Here is a 24,298-nt window from a genome sequence, read left to right on the forward strand (position 1 = left end):
CCATTCAATACGACCATGGCTGATCCGATCATGGACACAGCTCCACTTCCCCGCCCGCTCCCCATAACCCTTCACTCCCTTATCGCTCAAAAATCTGTCTATCTCCACCTTAAATATATTCAATGTCCCGGTCTCCACAGCTCTCTGAGGCAGAGAATTCCACAGATTTACAACCCTCTGAGAGAAGAAATTCCTCCTCATCTCAGTTTTAAATGGGCGGCCCCTTATTCTAAGACCATGCCCCCTAGTTCTAGTCTCCCCCATCAGTGGGAACATCCTCTCTGCATCCACCTTGTCGAGCCCCCTCATAATCTTATACGTTTCCATAAGATCACCTCTCATTCTTCTGAACTCCAATGAGTAGAGGCCCAACCTACTCAACCTTTCCTCATAAGTCAACCCCCTCATCCCTGGAATCAACCGAGTGAACCTTCTCTGAACTGCCTCCAAAGCAAGTATATCCTTTCGTAAATACGGAGAGCAAAACTGCACGCAGTACTCCAGGTGTGGCCTCACCAATACCCTGTATAACTGGAGCAAGACTTCCCTGCTTTTATACTCCATCCCCTTTGCAATAAAGGCCAAGATACCATTGGCCTTCCTGATCACTTGCTGTACCTGCATACTAACCTTTTGCGTTTCATGTACAATTACCCCCAGGTCCCTCTGTACTGCGGCACTTTGCAATCTTTCTCCATTTAAATAATAATTGCTTTTCAATTATTTCTGCCAATTAATGTATATAGATACATTCATATATAGGTATAGACATTAATATAATAACAAATTATTACAGTGGAGTTATACGTTAATATATTAATATTATATCTTATATATTAACATATATTAAATATATTGCATAATAACACAGGTAATAGTAAAGATTTTGTCTCTGCAAAAATAGGTATATAATGTTAGACCAATGTACAATATTTCCCTCAGACCTATTTTTCTCTCTGATTGTCGATTCTATTCAGTCGATCTGGGAGGCCTTGTGTTATTTTTCCTACAGCGAACCATGGTGTCAGGAACACTGGAGTCCCAGTGACCGTTCCGTGCTGGGGTTTATGTTCCACATCAGCCTCCTCCCTCCCTTCTCCATCTCCCCCCATCACCCCATCCTTCTATTCCTTGCCCCCCCCTCATGTGTGTATCCAGCTTCCCTTAAATGTATCTCTGCTCCTCGCCTCGACCCCTCCCTGTGGGAGCGAGTTCCCCATTCTCACCCCTCTCTGGGTAAAGAAGTTTCTCCTGAACTGTGCACAGTGCTCCAAGTGAGGTCTAACCCAGGTCCATGGAGACCAGAACTGTGCACGGTGCTCCAAGTGTGGTCTAACCCAGGTATATGGAGACCAGAACTGTGCACAGTGCTCCAAGTGTGGTCTAACCCAGGTATATGGAGACCAGAACTGTGCACAGTGCTCCAAGTGTGGTCTAACCCAGGTATATGGAGACCAGAACTGTGCACAGTGCTCCCAGTGTGGTCTAACCCAGGTATATGGAGACCAGAACTGTGCACAGTGCTCCAAGTGTGGTCTAACCCAGGTATATGGAGACCAGAACTGTGCACAGTGCTCCCAGTGTGGTCTAACCCAGGTATATGGAGACCAGAACTGTGCACAGTGCTCCCAGTGTAGTCTAACCCTGGTATATGGAGACCAGAACTGTGCACGGTGCTCCCAGTGTGGTCTAACCCAGGTATATGGAGACCAGAACTGTGCACGGTGCTCCCAGTGTGGTCTAACCCAGGTATATGGAGACCAGAACTGTGCACAGTGCTCCCAGTGTGGTCTAACCCAGGTATATGGAGACCAGAACTGTACACAGTGCTCCCAGTGTGGTCTAACCCAGGTATATGGAGACCAGAACTGTGCACAGTGCTCCCAGTGTGGTCTAACCCAGGTATATGGAGACCAGAACTGTACACAGTGCTCCCAGTGTGGTCTAACTGAGGTTCGATACAAGGTTAACACTGAGTACTCAGTAATCGTGTGCTGTTGGATTCTGTAGGTATATCTGGACGGAGGCCAAGGGCTACCTTTATGTGGGCGTTTATCCCCCTCAGGCGACGATTTTCACAATCACCGGGCTAAGACCGCGGACACCGTATAATTTCTCCATCAACGCACTCAACGCTCTGGGCGCTGGAGACTACGTGGATCAAGGCCTTGGGCTGACTGTTATCACCTCAGGTAAGGGTTCTCAAAATCCACCCCACCCTCAGCCCCAGGGAACAGGGGGGCACACCGCATTAACGTGACGACCACATGACCAATGCTCGCAGTGTCCGCCTGGATCGGGCCCTGGGGAGACCACACCTGGAGTATTGTGCATCTGGAGAAATACCACCAACGATGTCTGCGCAAGATCCTACAAATCCCCCGGGAGGACAGATGCACCAACGTTAGCGTCCTCGACCAGGCCCAACATCCCCAGCATCGAAGCACTGACCACACTCGACCAGCTCCGCTGGGCAGGGCCACATTGTCCGCATGTCCCCCAGACACGAGACTCCCCAAAGCAAGCGCTCTACTCGGAACTCCTTCACGGGCAAACGAGCCAAAGGTGGGCAGAGGAAACGTTACAAGGGACCACCCTCAAAGCCTCCCTGATAAAGTGCAACATCCCCACCGACACCTGGGAGTCCCTGGCCCAAAGACCAGTCCGCCCTAAGTGGAGGAAGTGCATCCGGGAGGGGCGCTGAGCACCTCGAGTCTCGTCGCCGAGAGCGTGCAGAAACCAAGCGCAGGCAGCGGAAGGAGCGTGCGGCAAACCAGTACCACCCTCCCCTTCCCTCAACCACTATCTGTCCCACCTGTGACAGGGACTGTGGTTCCCATATTGGGCTGTTCAGCCACCTAAGGACTCATGTTAAGAATGGAGGCAAGTCTTCCTCTATTCCGAGGGACTGACTATGATAATGATTATGATTGCGTACAGTTTGGGTCTCCTTACCTAAGGAAGGATATACTTGCCATAGAGGGAGTGCAGCGAAGGTTCACCAGACTGATTCCTGGGATGGGGGGATTGTCCTATGAGGAGAGATTGAGTAGACTGGGCTGATATTCTCTAGAGTTTAGAAGAATGAGAGGTGATCTTATTGAAACACACACAATTGTTACAGGGCTTGACAGGGTAGATGCAGGGAGGATGTTTCCCCCCCGGGCTGGGGAGTCTAGAACCAGGGGTCACAGTCTCAGGATAAGGGGTCGGCCATTTAGGACTGAGATGAGGAGGAATTTCTTCTCTCAGAGGGTTGTAAATCTGTGGAATTCTCTGCCCCAGAGAGCTGTGGAGGCTGGGTCATTGAATATATTAATGTGGAGATAGACAGATTTTTGAGCGATAAGGGAGTGAAGGGTTATGGGGAGCGGGCGGGGAAGTGGAGCTGAGTCCATGATCGGATCAGCCATGGTCGTATTAAATGGCGGAGCAGGCTCGAGGGGCCGAATGGCTGACTCCTGCTCCTATTTCTGATATCCTGATAGTGTCTGAGAGTGGGACAGACTAAGAGATTCTGATTTTGTGTCCGTGTTCACAGGTAAACCAGAACGTGATCCATTCCCAACTGCCTCACTTCTGGCTCCGGACCCCGGTTCAGGTAAGTGTTTGATATTTGAGACATGTGTCCGTGTGTCGGAGGAGCAGTGCTGAGGGAGTGCCACACTGTCGGAGGGGCAGTACTGAGGGAGTGCCGCACTGTCGGAGGGGCAGTACTGAGGGAGTGCCACACTGTCGGAGGGACAGTACTGAGGGAGTGCCGCACTGTCGGAGGGGCAGTACTGAGGGACTGCCGCACTGTCGGAGGGGCAGTGCTGAGGGAGTGCCACACTGTCGGAGGGGCAGTGCTGAGGGAGTGCCACACTGTCGGAGGGGCAGTGCTGAGGGAGTGCCACACTGTCGGAGGGGCAGTACTGAGGGAGCGCCGCACTGTCGGAGGGGCAGTACTGAGGGAGCGCCACACTGTCGGAGGGGCAGTACTGAGGGAGTGCCACACTGTCGGAGGGGCAGTACAGAGGGAGTGCTACACTGTCGGAGGGGCAGTACTGAGGGAGTGCCACACTGTCGGAGGGGCAGTGCTGAGGGAGCACCGCACTGTCGGAGGGGCAGTACTGAGGGAGTGCCGCATTGTCGGAGGGGCGGTACTGAAGGAGTGCCACAATGTCGGATGGGCAGTACTGAGGGAGTGCCACACTGTCGGAGGGGCAGTGCTGAGGGAGTGCCGCACTGTCGGAGGGGCGGTACTGAGGGAGCGCTGCACTGTCGGAGGGGCAGTACATATCGTTTGGTCAAATCAAATCGCACGGGGTAGCCTGGAGGAGGAATTCATAGAATGCATACGGGATTGTTTCTTAGAGCAGTATGTTACAGAACCTACAAGGGAGCAAGCTATCTTAGATCTGGTCCTGTGTAATGAGACAGGAATAATAAACGATCTCCCAGTAAAAGATCCTCTCGGAATGAGTGATCACAGTATGGTTGAATTTGTAATACAGATTGAGGGTGAGGAAGTAGTGTCTCAAACGAGCGTACTATGCGTAAACAAAGGGGACTACAGTGGGATGAGGGCAGAGTTGGCTAAAGTAGACTGGAAACACAGACTAAACGGTGGCACAATTGAGGAACAGTGGAGGACTTTTAATGAGCTCTTTCATAGTGCGCAACAAAAATATATTCCAGTGAAAAAGAAGGGCGGTAAGAGAAGGGATAACCAGCCTTGGATAACCAAGGAAATAAAGGAAAGTATCAAATTAAAAACCAATGCGTATAAGGTGGCCAAGGTTAGTGGGAAACTAGAGGATTGGGAAAATTTTAAACGACAGCAAAGAATGACTAAGAAAGCAATAAAGAAAGGAAAGATAGATTACGAAGGTAAACTTGCGCAAAACATAAAAACAGATAGTAAAAGCTTTCACCGATATATAAAACGGAAAAGAGTGACTCAAGTAAATGTTGGTCCCTTCGAAGATGAGAAGGGGGATTTAATAATGGGAAATGTGGAAATGGCTGAGACCTTAAACAATTATTTTGCTTCGGTCTTCACAGTGGAAGACACAAAAAAAATGCCAAAAATTGCTGGTCAAAGGAATGTTGGAAGGGAGGACCTCGAGACAATCACTATCACTAGGGAGGTAGTGCTGGACAGGCTAATGGGACTCAAGGTAGACAAGTCCCCTGGTCCTGATGAAATGCATCCCAGGGTATTAAAAGAGATGGCGGAAGTTATAGCAGATGCATTCGTTATAATCTACCAAAATTCTCTGGACTCTGGGGAGGTACCAGCGGATTGGAAAGCAGCTAATGTAACGCCTCTGTTTAAAAAAGGGGGCAGACAAAAGGCAGGTAACTATAGGCCGGTTAGTTTAACATCTGTAGTGGGGAAAATGCTTGAAACTATCATTAAGGAAGAAATAGCGGAACATCTAGATAGGAATAGTGCAATCAAGCAGACGCAGCATGGATTCATGAAGGGGAAATCATGTTTAACCAATTTACTGGAATTCTTTGAGGATATAACGAGCATGGTGGATAGAGGTGTACCGATGGATGTGGTGTATTTAGATTTCCAAAAGGCATTCGATAAGGTGCCACACAAAAGGTTACTGCAGAAGATAAAGGTACGTGGAGTCAGGGGAAATGTATTAGCATGGATAGAGAATTGGCTGGCAAACAGAAAGCAGAGAGTCGGGATAAATGGGTCTTTTTCAGGTTGGAAATCGGTGGTTAGTGGTGTGCCACAGGGATCGGTGCTGGGACCACAACTGTTTACAATATGCATAGATGACTTGGAAGAGGGGACAGAGTGTAGTGTAACAAAATTTGCAGATGGCACAAAGATTAGTGGGAAAGCGGGTTGTGTAGAGGACACAGAGAGGCTGCAAAGAGATTTGGATAGGTTAAGCGAATGGGCTAAGGTTTGGCAGATGGAATACAATGTCGGAAAGTGTGAGGTCATCCACCTTGGGGAAAAAAACAGTAAAAGGGAATATTATTTGAATGGGGAGAAATTACAACATGCTGCGGTGCAGAGGGACCTGGGGGTCCTTGTGCATGAATCCCAAAAAGTTAGTTTGCAGGTGCAGCAGGTAATCAGGAAGGCGAATGGAATGTTGGCCTTCATTGCGAGAGGGATGGAGTACAAAAGCAGGGAGGTCCTGCTGCAACTGTACAGGGTATTGGTGAGGCCGCACCTGGAGTACTGCGTGCAGTTTTGGTCACCTTACTTAAGGAAGGATATACTGGCTTTGGAGGGGGTACAGAGACGATTCACTAGGCTGATTCCGGAGATGAGGGGGCTACCTTATGATGATAGATTGAGTAGACTGGGTCTTTACTCCTTGGAGTTCAGAAGGATGAGGGGTGATCTTATAGAAACATTTAAAATAATGAAAGGGATAGACAAGATAGAGGCAGAGAGGTTGTTTCCACTGGTGGGGGAGACTAGAACTAGGGGGCACAGCCTCAAAATATGGGGGAGCCAATTTAAAACCGAGTTGAGAAGGAATTTCTTCTCCCAGAGGGTTGTGAATCTGTGGAATTCTCTGCCCCAGGGAAGCAGTTGAGGCTAGCTCATTGAATGTATTCAAATCACAGATAGATAGATTTTTAACCAATAAGGGAATTAAGGGTTACGGGGAGAGGGCGGGTAAGTGGAGCTGAGTCCACGGCCAGATCAGCCATGATCTTGTTGAATGGCGGAGCAGGCCGAGGGGCTAGATGGCTTACTCCTGTTCCTAATTCTTATGTTCTTATGTTTATGAAAGCCGCTTTGTCAGAGGGGCAGTACTGAGGAAGTGCCGCACTGTCGGAGGGGCAGTACTGAGGGAGCGCCGCACTGTCGGAGGGGCAGTACTGAGGGAGCGCCGCACTATCGGAGTGGCAGTACTGAGGGAGCGCCGCACTGTCGGAGGGGCAGTACTGAGGGAGCGCCGCACTGTCGGAGGGGCAGTACTGAGGGAGCGCCGCACTGTCGGAGGGGCAGTACTGAGGGAGTGCCGCACTGTCGGAGGGGCAGTACTGAGGGAATGCCGCGCTGTCGGAGTGGCAGTAATGAGGGAGCGCCGCACTGTCGGAGGGGCAATACTGAGGGAGTGCTGCACTGTCGGAGGGGCAGTACTGAGGGAGCCCCGCACTGTCGGAGGGGCAGTACTGAGGGAGCCCCGCACTGTCGGAGGGGCAGTACTGAGGGAGTGCCGCACTGTCGGAGGGGCAGTACTGAGGGAGTGCCGCACTGTCGGAGGGGCAGTACTGAGGGAGTGCCGCACTGTCGGAGGGGCAGTACTGAGGGAGTGCCGCACTGTCGGAGGGGCAGTACTGAGGGAGTGCCGCACTGTCGGAGGGGCAGTACTGAGAGAGTGCCGCACTGTCGGAGGGGCAGTACTGAGGGAGTGCTGCACTGTCGGAGGGGCAGTACTGAGGGAGTGCCGCACTGTCGGAGGGGCAGTACTGAGGGAGTGCCGCACTGTCGGAGGGGCAGTACTGAGGTAGTGCCACACTGTCGGAGGGGCAGTACTGAGGGAGTGCCACACTGTCGGAGGGGCAGTACTGAGGGAGTGCCAGGTCTCTCTAACTCTTGTCTCTCTCCAACAGCTGGACTCGTGCTGCCGCTCCCCCTCCTCATCCCGCTGCTGATTTTCTCTGTTCTCCTCCTGCTCTTCAACTGCGGAATCATCGCGCGGCATGTTCAGAGAGCGAGAGTGAGAAGGTCAACAGGTAAACGATGGTGTCCCTCAAACCTGCCGCCTACTGAACACCCCTTCCCCCTCCCTCACGCCCCACACCCTCTCACCTGCCCCACACCCTCACACCTAAACCACACCCTCCACCATACCCCTCCCACACGCCACTTCCCACACCCCTCCCCCTCCCCCTCCCCCACACCCCTCACACACTCCCCTCCCCCACACCACTCACCCACTCCCTCTCGGGTAAATTAGATTCATTTTCTGCTTTTTCTACGTTACAGGAAAAGACACAGCAACATCAGGAAGGTGAGATCAAATTCACTCTGTATCTAACCCCCTGTACCTGCCCTGGGAGTGTTTGACGGGACAGTGTAGAGGGAGCTTTACTCTGTATCTAACCCCCTGTACCTGCCCTGGGAGTGTTTGATGGGACAGTGTAGAGGGAGCTTTACTCTGTATCTAACCCCCTGTACCTGCCCTGGGAGTGTTTGATGGGACAGTGTAGAGGGAGCTTTACTCTGTATCTAACCCCCTGTACCTGCCCTGGGAGTGTTTGATGGAGCAGTGTAGAGGGAGCTTTATTCTGTATCTAACCCCCTGTACCTGCCCTGGGAGTGTTTGATGGGACACTGTTGAGGGAGCTTTACTCTGTCTCTAACCCCCTGTACCTGCCCTGGGAGTGTTTGATGGGACAGTGTAGAGGGAGCTTTACTCTGTATCTAACCCCCTGTACCTGCCCTGGGAGTGTTTGATGGGACAGTGTAGAGGGAGCTTTACTCTGTATCTAACCCGTGATGTACCTGCCCTGGGAGTGTTTGATGGGACACTGTAGAGGGAGCTTTACTCTGTATCTAACCCGTGCTGTACCTGCCCTGGGAGTGTTTGATGGGACAGTGTAGTGGGAGCTGTACTCTGTATCTAACCCCCTGTACCTACCCTGGGAGTGTTTAAGGGGAAATTGTAGAGGGAGCTTTACTCTGTATCTAACCCCCTGTACCTGCCCTGGGATTGTTTGATGGGACAGTGTAGAGGGAGCTTTACTCTTTATCGAATCCCCTGTACCTGCCCTGGGATTGTTTGATGGGACAGTGTAGAGGGAGCTTTACTCTTTATCGAATCCCCTGTACCTGCCCTGGGAGTGTTTGATGGGACAGTGTCGAGGGAGCTTTACTCTGTAACTAACCCCCTGTACCTGCCCTGGGATTGTTTGATGGGACAGTGTAGAGGGAGCTTTACTCTGTATCTAACCCCCTGTACCTGTCCTGGGAGTGTTTGATGGGACAGTATCGAGGGAGCTTTACTCTGTATCTAGCCCGTGCTGTACCTGCCCTGGGAGTGTTTGATGGGACAGTGTAGTGGGAGCTGTACTCTGTATCTAACCACTGTACCTACCGTGGGAGTGTTTGAGGGGACAGTGTAGAGGGAGCTTTACTCTTTATCGAACCCCCTGTACCTGCCCTGGGATTGTTTGGTGGGACAGTGTCGAGGGAGCTTTACTCTGCAACTAACCCCCTGTACCTGCCCTGGGAGTGTTTGATGGGACAGTGTAGAGGGAGCTTTACTCTGTATCTAACCCCTTGTACCTGTCCTGGGAGTGTTTGATGGGACAGTATCGAGGGAGCTTTACTCTGTATCTAACCCCCTGTACCTGCCCTGGGAGTATTTGATGGGACAGTGTAGAGGGAGCTTTACTCTGTATCTAACCCCCTGTACCTTTCCTGGGAGTTTTTGATGGGACAGTGTAGAGGGAGCTTTACTCTGTATCTAACCCCCTGTACCTACCCTGGGAGTGTTTGAGGGGACTGTGTAGAGTGAGCTTTACTCTGTATCTAGCCCCCTGTACCTTCCCTGGGAGTGTTTGATGGGAGAGTGTAGAGGGAGCTTTACTCTGTACCTAACCCCCTGTACCTGCCCTGGGAGTGTTTGATGGGACAGTGTAGAGGGAGCTTTACTCTGTATCTAACCACCTGTACCTGCCCTGGGAGTGTTTGATGGGACAGTGTAGAGGGAGCTTTACTCTGTATCTAACCCCCTGTACCTGCCCTGGGAGTGTTTGATGGGACAGTGTAGAGAGAGCTTTACTCTGTATCTAACCCCCTGTACTTGCCCTGGGAGTGTTTAATGGGACAGTGTAGAGGGAGCTTTGTTCTGTATCTAACCCCCTGTACCTTTCCTGGGAGTTTTTAATGGGACAGTGTAGAGGGAGCTTTACTCTGTATATAACCCCCTGTACCTACCCTGGGAGTGTTTGAGGGGACTGTGTAGAGGGAGCTTTACTCTGTATCTAACCCTCTGTACCTGCCCTGGGAGTGTTTGATGGGACAGTGTAGAGGGAGCTTTACTCTGTATCTAACCCCCTGTACCTGCCCTGGGAGTGTTTGATGGGACAGTGTAGGGGGAGCTTTACTCTGTATCTAACCCCCTGTACTTGCCCTGGGAGTGTTTGATGGGACAGTGTAGAGGGAGCTTTATTCTGTATCTAACCCCCTGTACCTGCCCTGGGAGTGTTTGATGGGACAGTGTAGAGGGAGCTTTATTCTGTATCTAACCCCCTGTACCTGCCCTGGGAGTGTTTGATGGGACAGTGTAGAGTGAGCTTTACTCTGTATCTAACCCCCTGTACCTGCCCTGGGAGTGTTTGACGGGACAGTGTAGAGGGAGCTTTACTCTGTATCTAACCCCCTGTACCTGCCCTGGGAGTGTTTGATGGGACAGTGTAGAGGGAGCTTTACTCTGTATCTAACCCCCTGTACCTGCCCTGGGAGTGTTTGATGGGACAGTGTAGAGGGAGCTTTACTCTGTATCTAACCCCCTGTACCTGCCCTGGGAGTGTTTGATGGAGCAGTGTAGAGGGAGCTTTATTCTGTATCTAACCCCCTGTACCTGCCCTGGGAGTGTTTGATGGGACACTGTTGAGGGAGCTTTACTCTGTCTCTAACCCCCTGTACCTGCCCTGGGAGTGTTTGATGGGACAGTGTAGAGGGAGCTTTACTCTGTATCTAACCCCCTGTACCTGCCCTGGGAGTGTTTGATGGGACAGTGTAGAGGGAGCTTTACTCTGTATCTAACCCGTGATGTACCTGCCCTGGGAGTGTTTGATGGGACACTGTAGAGGGAGCTTTACTCTGTATCTAACCCGTGCTGTACCTGCCCTGGGAGTGTTTGATGGGACAGTGTAGTGGGAGCTGTACTCTGTATCTAACCCACTGTACCTACCCTGGGAGTGTTTAAGGGGAAATTGTAGAGGGAGCTTTACTCTGTATCTAACCCCCTGTACCTGCCCTGGGATTGTTTGATGGGACAGTGTAGAGGGAGCTTTACTCTTTATCGAATCCCCTGTACCTGCCCTGGGATTGTTTGATGGGACAGTGTAGAGGGAGCTTTACTCTTTATCGAATCCCCTGTACCTGCCCTGGGAGTGTTTGATGGGACAGTGTCGAGGGAGCTTTACTCTGTAACTAACCCCCTGTACCTGCCCTGGGATTGTTTGATGGGACAGTGTAGAGGGAGCTTTACTCTGTATCTAACCCCCTGTACCTGTCCTGGGAGTGTTTGATGGGACAGTATCGAGGGAGCTTTACTCTGTATCTAGCCCGTGCTGTACCTGCCCTGGGAGTGTTTGATGGGACAGTGTAGTGGGAGCTGTACTCTGTATCTAACCACTGTACCTACCGTGGGAGTGTTTGAGGGGACAGTGTAGAGGGAGCTTTACTCTTTATCGAACCCCCTGTACCTGCCCTGGGATTGTTTGGTGGGACAGTGTCGAGGGAGCTTTACTCTGTAACTAACCCCCTGTACCTGCCCTGGGAGTGTTTGATGGGACAGTGTAGAGGGAGCTTTACTCTGTATCTAACCCCCTGTACCTTTCCTGGGAGTTTTTGATGGGACAGTGTAGAGGGAGCTTTACTCTGTATCTAACCCCCTGTACCTACCCTGGGAGTGTTTGAGGGGACTGTGTAGAGTGAGCTTTACTCTGTATCTAGCCCCCTGTACCTTCCCTGGGAGTGTTTGATGGGAGAGTGTAGAGGGAGCTTTACTCTGTACCTAACCCCCTGTACCTGCCCTGGGAGTGTTTGATGGGACAGTGTAGAGGGAGCTTTACTCTGTATCTAACCACCTGTACCTGCCCTGGGAGTGTTTGATGGGACAGTGTAGAGGGAGCTTTACTCTGTATCTAACCCCCTGTACCTGCCCTGGGAGTGTTTGATGGGACAGTGTAGAGAGAGCTTTACTCTGTATCTAACCCCCTGTACTTGCCCTGGGAGTGTTTGATGGGACAGTGTAGAGGGAGCTTTGTTCTGTATCTAACCCCCTGTACCTTTCCTGGGAGTTTTTAATGGGACAGTGTAGAGGGAGCTTTACTCTGTATATAACCCCCTGTACCTACCCTGGGAGTGTTTGAGGGGACTGTGTAGAGGGAGCTTTACTCTGTATCTAACCCTCTGTACCTGCCCTGGGAGTGTTTGATGGGACAGTGTTGAGGGAGCTTTACTCTGTATCTAACCCCCTGTACCTGCCCTGGGAGTGTTTGATGGGACAGTGTAGGGGGAGCTTTACTCTGTATCTAACCCCCTGTACTTGCCCTGGGAGTGTTTGATGGGACAGTGTAGAGGGAGCTTTATTCTGTATCTAACCCCCTGTACCTGCCCTGGGAGTGTTTGATGGGACAGTGTAGAGGGAGCTTTATTCTGTATCTAACCCCCTGTACCTGCCCTGGGAGTGTTTGATGGGACAGTGTAGAGTGAGCTTTACTCTGTATCTAACCCCCTGTACCTTCCCTGGGAGTGTTTGATGGGACAGTGTAGAGGGAGCTTTACTCTGTACCTAACCCCCTGTACCTGCCCTGGGAGTGTTTGATGGGACAGTGTAGAGGGAGCTTTACTCTGTATCTAACCACCTGTACCTGCCCTGGGAGTGTTTGATGGGACAGTGTAGAGGGAGCTTTACTCTGTATCTAACCCCGTGCTGTACCTGCCCTGGGAGTGTTTGATGGGACAGTGTAGAGGGAGCTTTACTCAGTATCTAACCCCCTGTACCTGCCCTGGGAGTGTTGATGGGACAGTGTAGAGGGAGCTTTACTCTATATCTAACCCCCTGTACCTGCCCTATCGAGTTTGTGCCTTGTCTCTTCGCAGAGTGAAGCGGTTGACCTTGAATGATTATGGGGATGAGTTGGTGAACACGAACACCAAACAGACTCTGCTGATCGACACAGAATCGGACCGGAGTTATCGAACCTACGAGAGCTACGATGGGAGCACGTCACTGTCGGTACGTCTGATACCCCTCCCTGCCCTCGGGTCAGTGAATGAGCTGTGAGCTGGCGATCGAGACACCGAGCCTGTCGGTGTCTGCCAAGGATTGCAGGATCGCAATCGTCATCATAACCGTTCCCTCACACCAGGAGAGCTTGCTTTCGCACGAGTTCACAGGTGTTTCAATGAAGGACCTGATATTCCAGATCCCGAACTACATCCTGAAGGGTGGAAGATGCCTGTGGGTGGATTGTTTTAACGTGGGGTGACTGTTACACACCAGCCACCACACGGGGCTTGACAGATCAAGGTCTTGGTCCAGTGGCAAGGGTTAACCAGGACGACTGGAGACCAGCTCTGCTGCATGGACCTAGTGCTGACATATCGCACAGTGTGGGCTGGTCCTGGGCCCCTGGGCCCTCGGCTCTTCTCAGCCCCAAACCCTCCGCCCCGATCTCTCCCCGCTCCTCCGCCCCGATCTCTCGCCGCTCCTCCGCCCCGATCTCTCGCCCCTCCTCCGCCCCGATCTCTCGCCGCTCCTCCGCCCCGATCTCTCCCCGCTCCTCCGCCCCGATCTCTCGCCGCTCCTCCGCCCCGATCTCTCGCCGCTCCTCCGCCCCGATCTCACCCCGCTCCTCCGCCCCGATCTCTCGATACTCCTCCGCCCCGATCTCTCGCCGCTCCTCCGCACCGATCTCTCGCCGCTCCTCCGCCCCGATCTCTCGCCGCTCCTCCGCCCGATCTCACCCCGCTCCTCCGCCCCGATCTCTCGCCCCTCCTCCGCCCCGATCTCTCGCCGCTCCTCCGCACCGATCTCTCTCCGCTCCTCCGCCCCGATCTCTCGCCCCTCCTCCGCCCCGATCTCTCGCCCCTCCTCCGCCCCGATCTCTCGCCCCTCCTCCGCCCCGATCTCTCGCCCCTCCTCCGCCCCGATCTCTCGCCGCTCCTCCGCCCCGATCTCTCGATACTCCTCCGCCCCGATCTCTCGCCGCTCCTCCGCCCCGATCCCTCGCCGCTCCTCCGCCCCGATCTCTCGCCCCTCCTCCGCCCCGATCTCTCGCCGCTCCTCCGCCCCGATCTCTCGATACTCCTCCGCCCCGATCCCTCACCGCTCCTCCGCCCCGATCTCTCGCCACTCCTCCGCCCCGATTCCTCGATACTCCTCCGCCCCGATCCCTCGCCGCTCCTCCGCCCCGAATTCTCGCCCCTCCTCCGCCCCGATTCCTCGATACTCCTCCGCCCCGATCTCTCGCCGCTCCTCCGCCCCGATCTCACCCCGCTCCTCCGCCCCGATCTCTCGCCGCTCCTCCGCCCCGATCTCTCGATACTCCTCCGCCCCGATCTCGCGCCGCTCCTCCGCCCCGATCTCTCGCCGCTCCTCCGCCCCGATCTCTCGCCGCACCTCCGCCCCGATCTCTCGCCGCTCCTCCGCCCCGATCTCTCGCCGCTCCCTCGCCCCCGATCTCTCGCTGCTCCTCCGCCCCGATCTCTCGATACTCCTCCGCCCCGATCTCTCGCCGCTCCTCCGCCCCGATCTCTCGATACTCCTCCGCCCCGATCTCTCGCTGCTCCCTCGCCCCCGATCTCTCGCCGCTCCTCCGCCCCGATCTCTCGCCGTTCCTCCACCCCGATCCCTCGATACTCCTCCGCCCCGATCTCTCGCCGCTCCTCCACCCCGATCCCTCGATACTCCTCCGCCCCGATCCCTCGCCGCTCCTCCGCCCCGAATTCTCGCCCCTCCTCCGCCCCGATTCCTCGATACTCCTCCGCCCCGATCTCTCGCCGCTCCTCCGCCCCGATCTCTCGATACTCCTCCGCCCCGATCTCTCGCCGCTCCTCCGCCCCGATCTCTCGCCGCTCCTCTGCCCCGATCTCTCGCCGCTCCTCCGCCCCGATCTCTCGCCGCTCCCTCGCCCCCGATCTCTCGCCGCTCCTCCACCCCGATCCCTCGATACTCCTCCGCCCCGATCCCTCGCCGTTCCTCCGCCCCGATCCCTCGCCGCTCCTCCGCCCCGATCTCTCGCCGTTCCTCCGCCCCGATCTCTCGCCGCTCCCTCGCCCCGATCTCTCGCCGCTCCTCCACCCCGATCCCTCGATACTCCTCCGCCCCGATCCCTCGCCGCTCCTCCGCCCCGAATTCTCGCCCCTCCTCCGCCCCGATCCCTCGATACTCCTCCGCCCCGATCCCTCGCCGCTCCTCCGCCCCGAATTCTCGCCCCTCCTCCGCCCCGATTCCTCGATACTCCTCCGCCCCGATCTCTCGCCGTTCCTCCGCCCCGATCTCTCGCCGCTCCTCCGCCCCGATCTCTCGCCGCTCCTCCGCCCCGATCTCTCGATACTCCTCCGCCCCGATCTCTCGCCGCTCCTCCGCCCCGATCTCTCGCCGCTCCTCCGCCCCGATCTCTCGCCGCTCCCTCGCCCCCGATCTCTCGCCGCTCCTCCGCCCCGATCTCTCGCCGCTCCTCCGCCCCGATCTCTCGCCGCTCCTCTGCCCCGATCTCTCGCCGCTCCTCCGCCCCGATCTCTCGCCGCTCCCTCGCCCCCGATCTCTCGCCGCTCCTCCGCCCCGATCTCTCGCCGTTCCTCCGCCCCGATCTCTCCCCGCTCCTCCGCCCCGATCTCTCGCCGCTCCTCCGCCCCGATCTCTCGCCGCTCCTCCGCCCTGATCTCTCGCCGCTCCTCCGCCCCGATCTCTCGATACTCCTCCGCCCCGATCTCTCCCCGCTCCTCCGCCCCGATCTCTCGCCGCTCCTCCGCCCCGATCTCTCGCCGTTCCTCCGCCCCGATCTCTCGCCCCTCCTCCGCCCCGATCTCTCGCCGCTCCTCCGCCCCGATCTCTCGCCCCTCCTCCGCCCCGATCCCTCGATACTCCTCCGCCCCGATCTCTCGCCGCTCCTCCGCCCTGATCTCTCGCCGCTCCTCCGCCCCGATCTCTCGATACTCCTCCGCCCCGATCTCTCGCCGCTCCCTCGCCCCCGATCTCTCGCCGCTCCTCCGCCCTGATCTCTCGCCCCTCCTCTGCCCCGATCTCTCGCCGCTCCTCCGCCCCGATCTCTCGCCGCTCACTCGCCCCCGATCTCTCGCCGCTCCTCCGCCCCGATCTCTCGATACTCCTCCGCCCCGATCTCTCGCCGCTCCCTCGCCCCCGATCTCTCGCCGCTCCTCCGCCCCGATCTCTCGCCGTTCCTCCACCCCGATCCCTCGATACTCCTCCGCCCCGATCTCTCGCCGCTCCTCCACCCCGATCCCTCGATACTCCTCCGCCCCGATCCCTCGCCGCTCCTCCGCCCCGAATTCTCGCCCCTCCTCCGCCCCGATTCCTCGATACTCCTCCGCCCCGATCTCTCGCCGTTCCTCCGCCCCGATCTCTCGCCGTTCCTCCGCCCCGATCTCTCGCCGCTCCTCCGCCCCGATCTCTCGCCGCTCCTCCGCCCCCGATCTCTCGCCGCTCCTCCGCCCCGATCTCTCGCCGTTCCTCCGCCCCGATCTCTCGCCGCTCCCTCGCCCCGATCTCTCGCCGCTCCTCCACACCGATCCCTCGATACTCCTCCGCCCCGATCCCTCGCCGCTCCTCCGCCCCGAATTCTCGCCCCTCCTCCGCCCCGATCCCTCGATACTCCTCCGCCCCGATCCCTCGCCGCTCCTCCGCCCCGAATTCTCGCCCCTCCTCCGCCCCGATTCCTCGATACTCCTCCGCCCCGATCTCTCGCCGTTCCTCCGCCCCGATCTCTCGCCCCTCCTCCGCCCCGAATTCTCGCCCCTCCTCCGCCCCGATCTCTCGCCCCTCCTCCGCCCCGATCTCTCGCCGTTCCTCCGCCCCGATCTCTCGCCGCTCCTCCGCCCCGATCTCTCGCCGCTCCTCCGCCCCGATCTCTCGCTGTTCCTCCGCCCCGATCTCTCGCCGCTCCTCCACCCCGATCCCTCGATACTCCTCCGCCCCGATCTCTCGCCGTTCCTCCGCCCCGATCTCTCGCCGCTCCTCCACCCCGATCTCTCGCTGCTCCTCCGCCCCGATCTCTCGCCGCTCCTCCGCCCCGATCTCTCGCCCCTCCTCCGCCCCGATCTCTCGATACTCCTCCGCCCCGATCTCTCGCCGCTCCTCCGCCCCGATCTCTCGCCGCTCCTCTGCCCCGATCTCTCGCCGCTCCTCCGCCCCGATCTCTCGCCGCTCCCTCGCCCCGATCTCTCGCCGCTCCCTCGCCCCGATCTCTCGCCGCTCCCTCGCCCCGATCTCTCGCCGCTCCCTCGCCCCGATCTCTCGCCGCTCCCTCGCCCCGATCTCTCGCCGCTCCCTCGCCCCGATCTCTCGCCGCTCCCTCGCCCCGATCTCTCGCCGCTCCCTCGCCCCGATCTCTCACCGCTCCTCCGCCCTGATCTCTCGCCGCTCCTCCGCCCCGATCTCTCGATACTCCTCCGCCCCGATCTCTCGCCGCTCCCTCGCCCCGATCTCTCGCCGCTCCTCCGCCCCGATCTCTCGCCGCTCCTCCGCCCCGATCTCTCGCCCCTCCTCCGCCCCGATCTCTGGCCGTTCCTCCGCCCCCGATCTCTCGCCGCTCCCTCGCCCCCGATCTCTCGCCGTTCCTCCGCCCCGATCTCTCGCCGCTCCTCCGCCCCGATCTCTCGCCGCTCCTCCGCCCCGATCTCTCGATACTCCTCCGCCCCGATCTCTCTCCGCTCCTCCGCCCCGATCTCTTGCCGCTCCCTCGCCCCCGATCTCTCGCCGTTCCTCCGCCCCGATCTCTCGCCGCTCCTCCGCCCCGATCTCTCGATACTCCTCCGCCCCGATCTCTCGCCGCTCCTCCGCCCCGATCTCTCGCCGTTCCTCCGCCCCGATCTCTCGCCGCTCCCTCGCCCCGATCTCTCGCCGCTCCTCCACCCCGATCCCTCGATACTCCTCCGCCCCGATCCCTCGCCGCTCCTCCGCCCCGAATTCTCGCCCCTCCTCCGCCCCGAATTCTCGCCGCTCCTCCGCCCCGATCTCTCGATACTCCTCCGCCCCGATTCCTCGATACTCCTCCGCCCCGATCTCTCGCCGTTCCTCCACCCCGATCTCTCGCCGTTCCTCCGCCCCGATCTCTCGCCGTTCCTCCGCCCAGATCTCTCGCCGCTCCTCCGCCCCGATCTCTCGCCGCTCCTCCGCCCCGATCTCTCGCCTCTCCTCCGCCCCGATCTCTCGCCGCTCCTCCGCCCCGATCTCTCGCCGCTCCTCCGCCCCGATCTCTCGCCCCTCCTCCGCCCCGATCTCTCGCCGCTCCTCCGCCCCGATCCCTCGATACTCCTCCGCCCCGATCTCTCGCCGTTCCTCCGCCCCGATCTCTCGCCGCTCCTCCGCCCCGATCTCTCGCCGCTCCTCCGCCCCGATCTCTCGCCGCTCCTCCGCCCCGATCTCTCGCCGCTCCTCCGCCCCGATCTCTCTCCGCTCCTCCGCCCCGATCTCTCGCCGCTCCCTCGCCCCGATCTCTCGCCGCTCCTCCACCCCGATCCCTCGATACTCCTCCGCCCCGATCCGTCGCCGCTCCTCCGCCCCGAATTCTCGCCCCTCCTCCGCCCCGATCCCTCGATACTCCTCCGCCCCGATCCCTCGCCGCTCCTCCGCCCCGAATTCTCGCCCCTCCTCCGCCCCGAATTCTCGCCGCTCCTCCGCCCCGATCTCTCGATACTCCTCCGCCCCGATTCCTCGATACTCCTCCGCCCCGATCTCTCGCCCCTCCTCCGCCCCGATCTCTCGCCGCTCCTCCGCCCCGATCTCTCGCCGCTCCTCCGCCCCGATCTCTCGCCGTTCCTCCGCCCCGATCTCTCGCCCCTCCTCCGCCCCGATCTCTCGCCGCTCCTCCGCCCCCATCTCTCGATACTCCTCCGCCCCGATCTCTCGCCGCTCCTCCGCCCTGATCTCTCGCCGTTCCTCCGCCCCGATCTCTCGCCCCTCCTCTGCCCCGATCTCTCGCCGCTCCTCCGCCCCCATCTCTCGATACTCCTCCGCCCCGATCTCTCGCCGCTCCTCCGCCCCGATCTCTCGCCGTTCCTCTGCCCCGATCTCTCGCCCCTCCTCCGCCCCGATCTCTCGCCCCTCCTCCGCCCCGATCTCTCGCCGCTCCTCCGCCCCGATCTCTCGATACTCCTCCGCCCCGATCTCTCGATACTCCTCCGCCCCGATCTCTCGCCCCTCCTCCGCCCCGATCTCTCGCCGCTCCTCCGCCCCCATCTCTCGATTCTCCTCCGCCCCGATCTCTCGCCGTTCCTCCGCCCCGATCTCTCGCCGCTCCTCCGCCCCGATCTCTCAATACTCCTCCGCCCCGATCTCTCGATACTCCTCCGCCCCGATCTCTCGCCGCTCCCTCGCCCCGATCTCTCGCCGCTCCTCCACCCCGATCCCTCGATACTCCTCCGCCCCGATCCGTCGCCGCTCCTCCGCCCCGAATTCTCGCCCCTCCTCCACCCCGATCCCTCGATACTCCTCCGCCCCGATCCCTCGCCGCTCCTCCGCCCCGAATTCTCGCCCCTCCTCCGCCCCGAATTCTCGCCGCTCCTCCGCCCCGATCTCTCGATACTCCTCCGCCCCGATTCCTCGATACTCCTCCGCCCCGATCTCTCGCCCCTCCTCCGCCCCGATCTCTCGCCGTTCCTCCGCCCCGATCTCTCGCCCCTCCTCCGCCCCGATCTCTCGCCGCTCCTCCGCCCCGATCTCTCGATACTCCTCCGCCCCGATCTCTCGATACTCCTCCGCCCCGATCTCTCGCCGCTCCTCCGCCCCCATCTCTCGATACTCCTCCGCCCCGATCCCTCACCGCTCCTCCGTCCCGATCTCTCACCGCTCCTCCGCCCCGATCTCTCGCCCCTCCTCCGCCCCGATCTCTCGATACTCCTCCGCCCCGATCTCTCGCCGCTCCTCCGCCCCGATCTCTCGCCGCTCCTCCACCCCGATCTCTCGGTACTCCTCCGCCCCGATCTCTCGCCGCTCCTCCGCCCCGATCTCTCGCCGCTCCTCCGCCCCGATCTCTCGCCGCTCCTCCGCCCCAATCTCTCGCCCCTCCTCCGCCCCGATCTCTCGCCGCTCCTTCGCCCCAATCTCTCGCCCCTCCTCCGCCCCGATCTCTCGCCGCTCCTCCGCCCCGATCTCTCGCCGTTCCTCCGCCCCGATCTCTCGCCCCTCCTCCGCCCCGATCTCTCGCCGCTCCTCCGCCCCCATCTCTCGATACTCCTCCGCCCCGATCTCTCGCAGCTCCTCCGCCCCGATCTCTCGCCCCTCCTCCGCCCCGATCTCTCGCCGCTCCTCCGCCCCCATCTCTCGATACTCCTCCGCCCCGATCTCTCGCCGCTCCTCCGCCCCGATCTCTCGCCGCTCCTGCACCCCGATCCCTCGATACTCCTCCGCCCCGATCTCTCGCCGCTCCTCCGCCGCGATCTCTCGCCGCTCCTCCGCCCCGATCTCTCGCCGCTCCTCCGCCCCGATCTCTCCCCGCTCCTCCGCCCCGATCTCTCGCCGTTCCTCCGCCCCCAATCTCTCGCCGTTTCTCTGCCGATGTTCGTGCCCGCACTCTAAACGCTAACCTGGATCCCGAGGCCTTCACCCAGTCACCCACCTCGAGGCCATTTGTATCGGCTCGCGCTGGGAGCTACAATGGCAGCGATGTCCCAGAGCCTGGCGCTCTATAGCCCCGACCTGTGGAAAGGTTCTCTCGCAGTACAGGTCCAGACCAGCTGCATGTGACGGCCTAACTTCCCGCAAAGGACCCTCGGCCCCTCCGCTCCAGCGTCGTCCAGCTGGGTGGGACCGCCCTCGCCTGGTTCCAGTCTTCTCCATCGAATCGTAGCCCGAGAATCGCCTGCAACGGTTTCTCTTCCCACCCCCCCCCCCATCGTTACCCCTGGTGTCCCCCCAGGATCTATCCTTGGCCCCCTCCTGTTTCACATCTACACGTTGCCCCTTGGTGATATCCGCAAACACAGCGCCAGTTTCCACATGTACGCTGACACCCAGCTCGACCTCACCCCCCACTTCTCCCGACCCCTCCTCACTCTCTAAATTGTCACACTGCTTGTCCCACATCCAGGTCTGGATGAGCAGAAATTTTCTCCATGGAATATCAGGAAGAGCGAAGCCATTGTTTTCGGTCCCCAGCACAGACTCCGTTCCCCAGCCCCCCAACTCCCTCCCTCTCCCCAACTCCTGTCTGAGGCTGAACCAGACTGTTCACCACCTCGGGGTCATATCTGACCCTGAAATGAGCTTCCGGCCACATATCCCGCAGCATAACTAAACCCGTCTATTTCCCCCTCCGTAACATCGCCTGTCTCCGCCCCCTGCCTCAGCTCATCCGCTGCTGAAACCCTCACCCCTGCCTTTGTTACCTCCAGACCTGACCATTCACACGCACTCCTGGCCGGCCTCCCACATTCTACCCGACGTAAACGAGAGGTGATCCAAAACTCGGCTGCCCCCGTGTCCTAACTCGCACCGAGTCCCACTCACCCATCACCCCCTGTGCTCACTGACCCCGTGTCCTAACTCGCACCGAGTCCCACTCACCCATCACCCCCTGTGCTCACTGACCCCGTGTCCTAACTCGCACCGAGTCCCACTCACCCATCACCCCCTGTGCTCACTGACCCCGTTTCCTAACTCGCACCGAGTCCCACTCACCCATCACCCGCTGTGCTCACTGACCCCGTGTCCTAACTCACACCCAGTCCCACTCACCCATCACCCCCTGTGCTCACTGACCCCGTGTCCTAACTCACACCCAGTCCCACTCACCCATCACCCTCTGTGCTCACTGACCCTGTGTCCTAACTCACACCCAGTCCCACTCACCCATCACCCCCTGTGCTCACTGACCCCGTGTCCTAACTCACACCCAGTCCCACTCACCCATCACCCCCTGTGCTCACTGCCCCCGTGTCCTAACTCGCACCCAGTCCCACTCACCCATCACCCCCTGTGCTCACTGACCTACATTGGCTCCCGGTTAAGCAACGCCTCGATTTCAAAATTCTCATCCTTGTTTACAAATCCATTCAGGGCCTTGCCCCTCCCTATCTCTGTAACCTCCTCCAGCCCCTGCACCCCTCCCTATCTCTGTAACCCCCTCCAGCCCCTACACCCCTCTCTATCTCTGTAACCCCCTCCAGCCCCTACACCCCTCCCTATCTCTGTAACCTCCTCCAGCCCCTACACCCCTCCCTATCTCTGTAACCTCCTCCAGCCTCTACACCCTTCCCTATCTCTGTAACCTCCTCCAGCCGCCACAAACCCCCCCTATCTCTGTAACCCCCTCCAGCCCCTACACCCCTCCCTATCTCTGTAACCTCCTCCAGCCCCTACACCCCTCCCTATCTCTGTAACCCATTCCAGCCCCTACAACCCCCCGAGATGTCTGCACTCCTCTAATTCTGCCCCCCTGACCATCCCTGATTATAATCGCTCCACCATCGGTGGCCGTGCCTTCAGCTGCCTGGGCCCCAAGCTCTGGAACTCCCTCCCTAAACCTCTCCGCCTCTCTCTCCTCCTTCAAGATGCTCCTTAAAACCCACCTCTGTAACCCAGCTTTTGGTCACCTGTCTAATTTCTTCTCATGTTACTTGGTCACGTAACACTCCTGTGAAGTGCCAGGGATGTTTCACTATGTTAAAGGCCGCTATATAAAGGTAGGTTGTTGTTATTAGTGAACCAGTTGTGTTTTGATGTCCGTCTGTGGGATTTAATCCGGATTATTGTCCTGGTGTTACCTCGGACATGACCTGGTCAGTTTGACCCCTTGTCCTGGTGAGCTGTGGGATAACCCGCAGTCGATCACCATCACCATCGGCAGTCCCTCAGAATCGAGGAAGACTTGCTTCCACTCTTAACACGAGGCCTTCGGTGGTTGAACAGCCCAATACGGGAACCACAGTCCCTGTCACAGGTGGGACAGATAGACGTTGAGGGAAGGGGAGGGTGGGACAGATAGACGTTGAGGGAAGGGGAGGGTGGGACAGATAGACGTTGAGGGAAGGGGAGGGTGGGACAGATAGACGTTGAGGGAAGGGGAGGGTGGGACAGATAGACGTTGAGGGAAGGGGAGGGTGGGACAGATAGACGTTGAGGGAAGGGGAGGGTGGGACAGATAGACGTTGAGGGAAGGGGAGGGTGGGACAGACAGACGTTGAGGGAAGGGGAGGGTGGGACAGACAGACGTTGAGGGAAGGGGAGGGTGGGACAGATAGACGTTGAGGGAAGGGGAGGGTGGGACAGATAGACGTTGAGGGAAGGGGAGGGTGGGACAGATAGACGTTGAGGGAAGGGGAGGGTGGGACAGATAGACGTTGAGGGAAGGGGAGGGTGGGACAGATAGACGTTGAGGGAAAGGGAGGGTGGGACAGACAGACGTTGAGGGAAGGGGAGGGTGGGACAGACAGTGGTTGAGGGAAGGGGAGGGTGGGACAGACAGACGTTGAGGGAAGGGGAGGGTGGGACAGATAGACGTTGAGGGAAGGGGAGGGTGGGACAGATAGACGTTGAGGGAAGGGGAGGGTGGGACAGATAGACGTTGAGGGAAGGGGAGGGTGGGACTGGTTTGCCGCACACTCCTTCCGCTGCCTGCGCTTGGTTTCTGCACGCTCTCGGCGACGAGACTCGAGATGCTCAGCGCCCTCCCGGATGCACTCCCTCCACTTAGGGCGGACTGGTCTTTGGGCCCAGGGACTCCCAGGTGTCGGTGGGGATGTTGCACTTTATCAGGGAGGCTTTGAGGGTGGTCCCTTGTAACGTTTCCTCTGCCCACCTTTGGCTCGTTTGCCGTGAAGGAGTTCCGAGTAGAGCGCTCGCTTTGGGGAGTCTCGTGTCTGGGGACATGCGGACAATGTGGCCCTGCCCAGCGGAGCTGGTCGAGTGTGGTCAGTGCTTCGATGCTGGGGATGTTGGCCTGGTCGAGGACGCTAACGTTGGTGCGTCTGTCCTCCCGGGGGATTTGTAGGATCTTGCGGAGACATCGTTGGTGGTATTTCTCCAGCGACTTGAGGTGTCTACTGTACATGGTCCATGTCTCTGAGCCACACAGGAGGGCGGGTATCACTACAGCCCTGTAGACCATGAGCTGGGGGTGGATTTGAGGGCCTGGTCTTCGAACACTCTTTCCCTCTCTCTTTAGCCTGTTCTGCCCTCCATTTTCAGCACCTCCGTGTTGGAGAGATTTTACTGCAAGCTGTTTAGATTGGGCGAGGGCCCCGGGGGGCAGGGGGGGATTAACCCCGGGCTGACGCTGAGTGGGATCTTTCTGTTCATCGTGGAGGGATGGGGCTCGGTACCACAGCGGATGAGAGATTGGGCAGATCGGCACAGGCCGGGGATAGGCTCACCCCTCCGCCACCCGCCTTTCCTCT

At 58.4% G+C, this 24,298-nt stretch overlaps 1 protein-coding gene across 1 annotated transcript in view; it reads left to right on the forward strand.

Moving 5' to 3' along the window:
- nphs1 (NPHS1 adhesion molecule, nephrin) overlaps window positions 1-24,298 on the forward strand; it is a 133,659-nt gene that overhangs the window by 98,893 nt on the left and 10,468 nt on the right. Inside the window, exons 22-25 of the mRNA XM_070872301.1 lie at window positions 2,011-2,192; window positions 3,542-3,601; window positions 7,967-7,991; window positions 12,821-12,956. Of these exons, the coding sequence (XP_070728402.1) occupies window positions 2,011-2,192; window positions 3,542-3,601; window positions 7,967-7,991; window positions 12,821-12,956 (403 nt within the window). The remainder of the gene's footprint in view (window positions 1-2,010; window positions 2,193-3,541; window positions 3,602-7,966; window positions 7,992-12,820; window positions 12,957-24,298) is intronic.

The sequence above is a fragment of the Pristiophorus japonicus genome, unplaced genomic scaffold, assembly GCF_044704955.1.
Source record: "Pristiophorus japonicus isolate sPriJap1 unplaced genomic scaffold, sPriJap1.hap1 HAP1_SCAFFOLD_304, whole genome shotgun sequence".
NCBI classification, from domain to species: Eukaryota; Metazoa; Chordata; class Chondrichthyes; family Pristiophoridae; genus Pristiophorus; species Pristiophorus japonicus.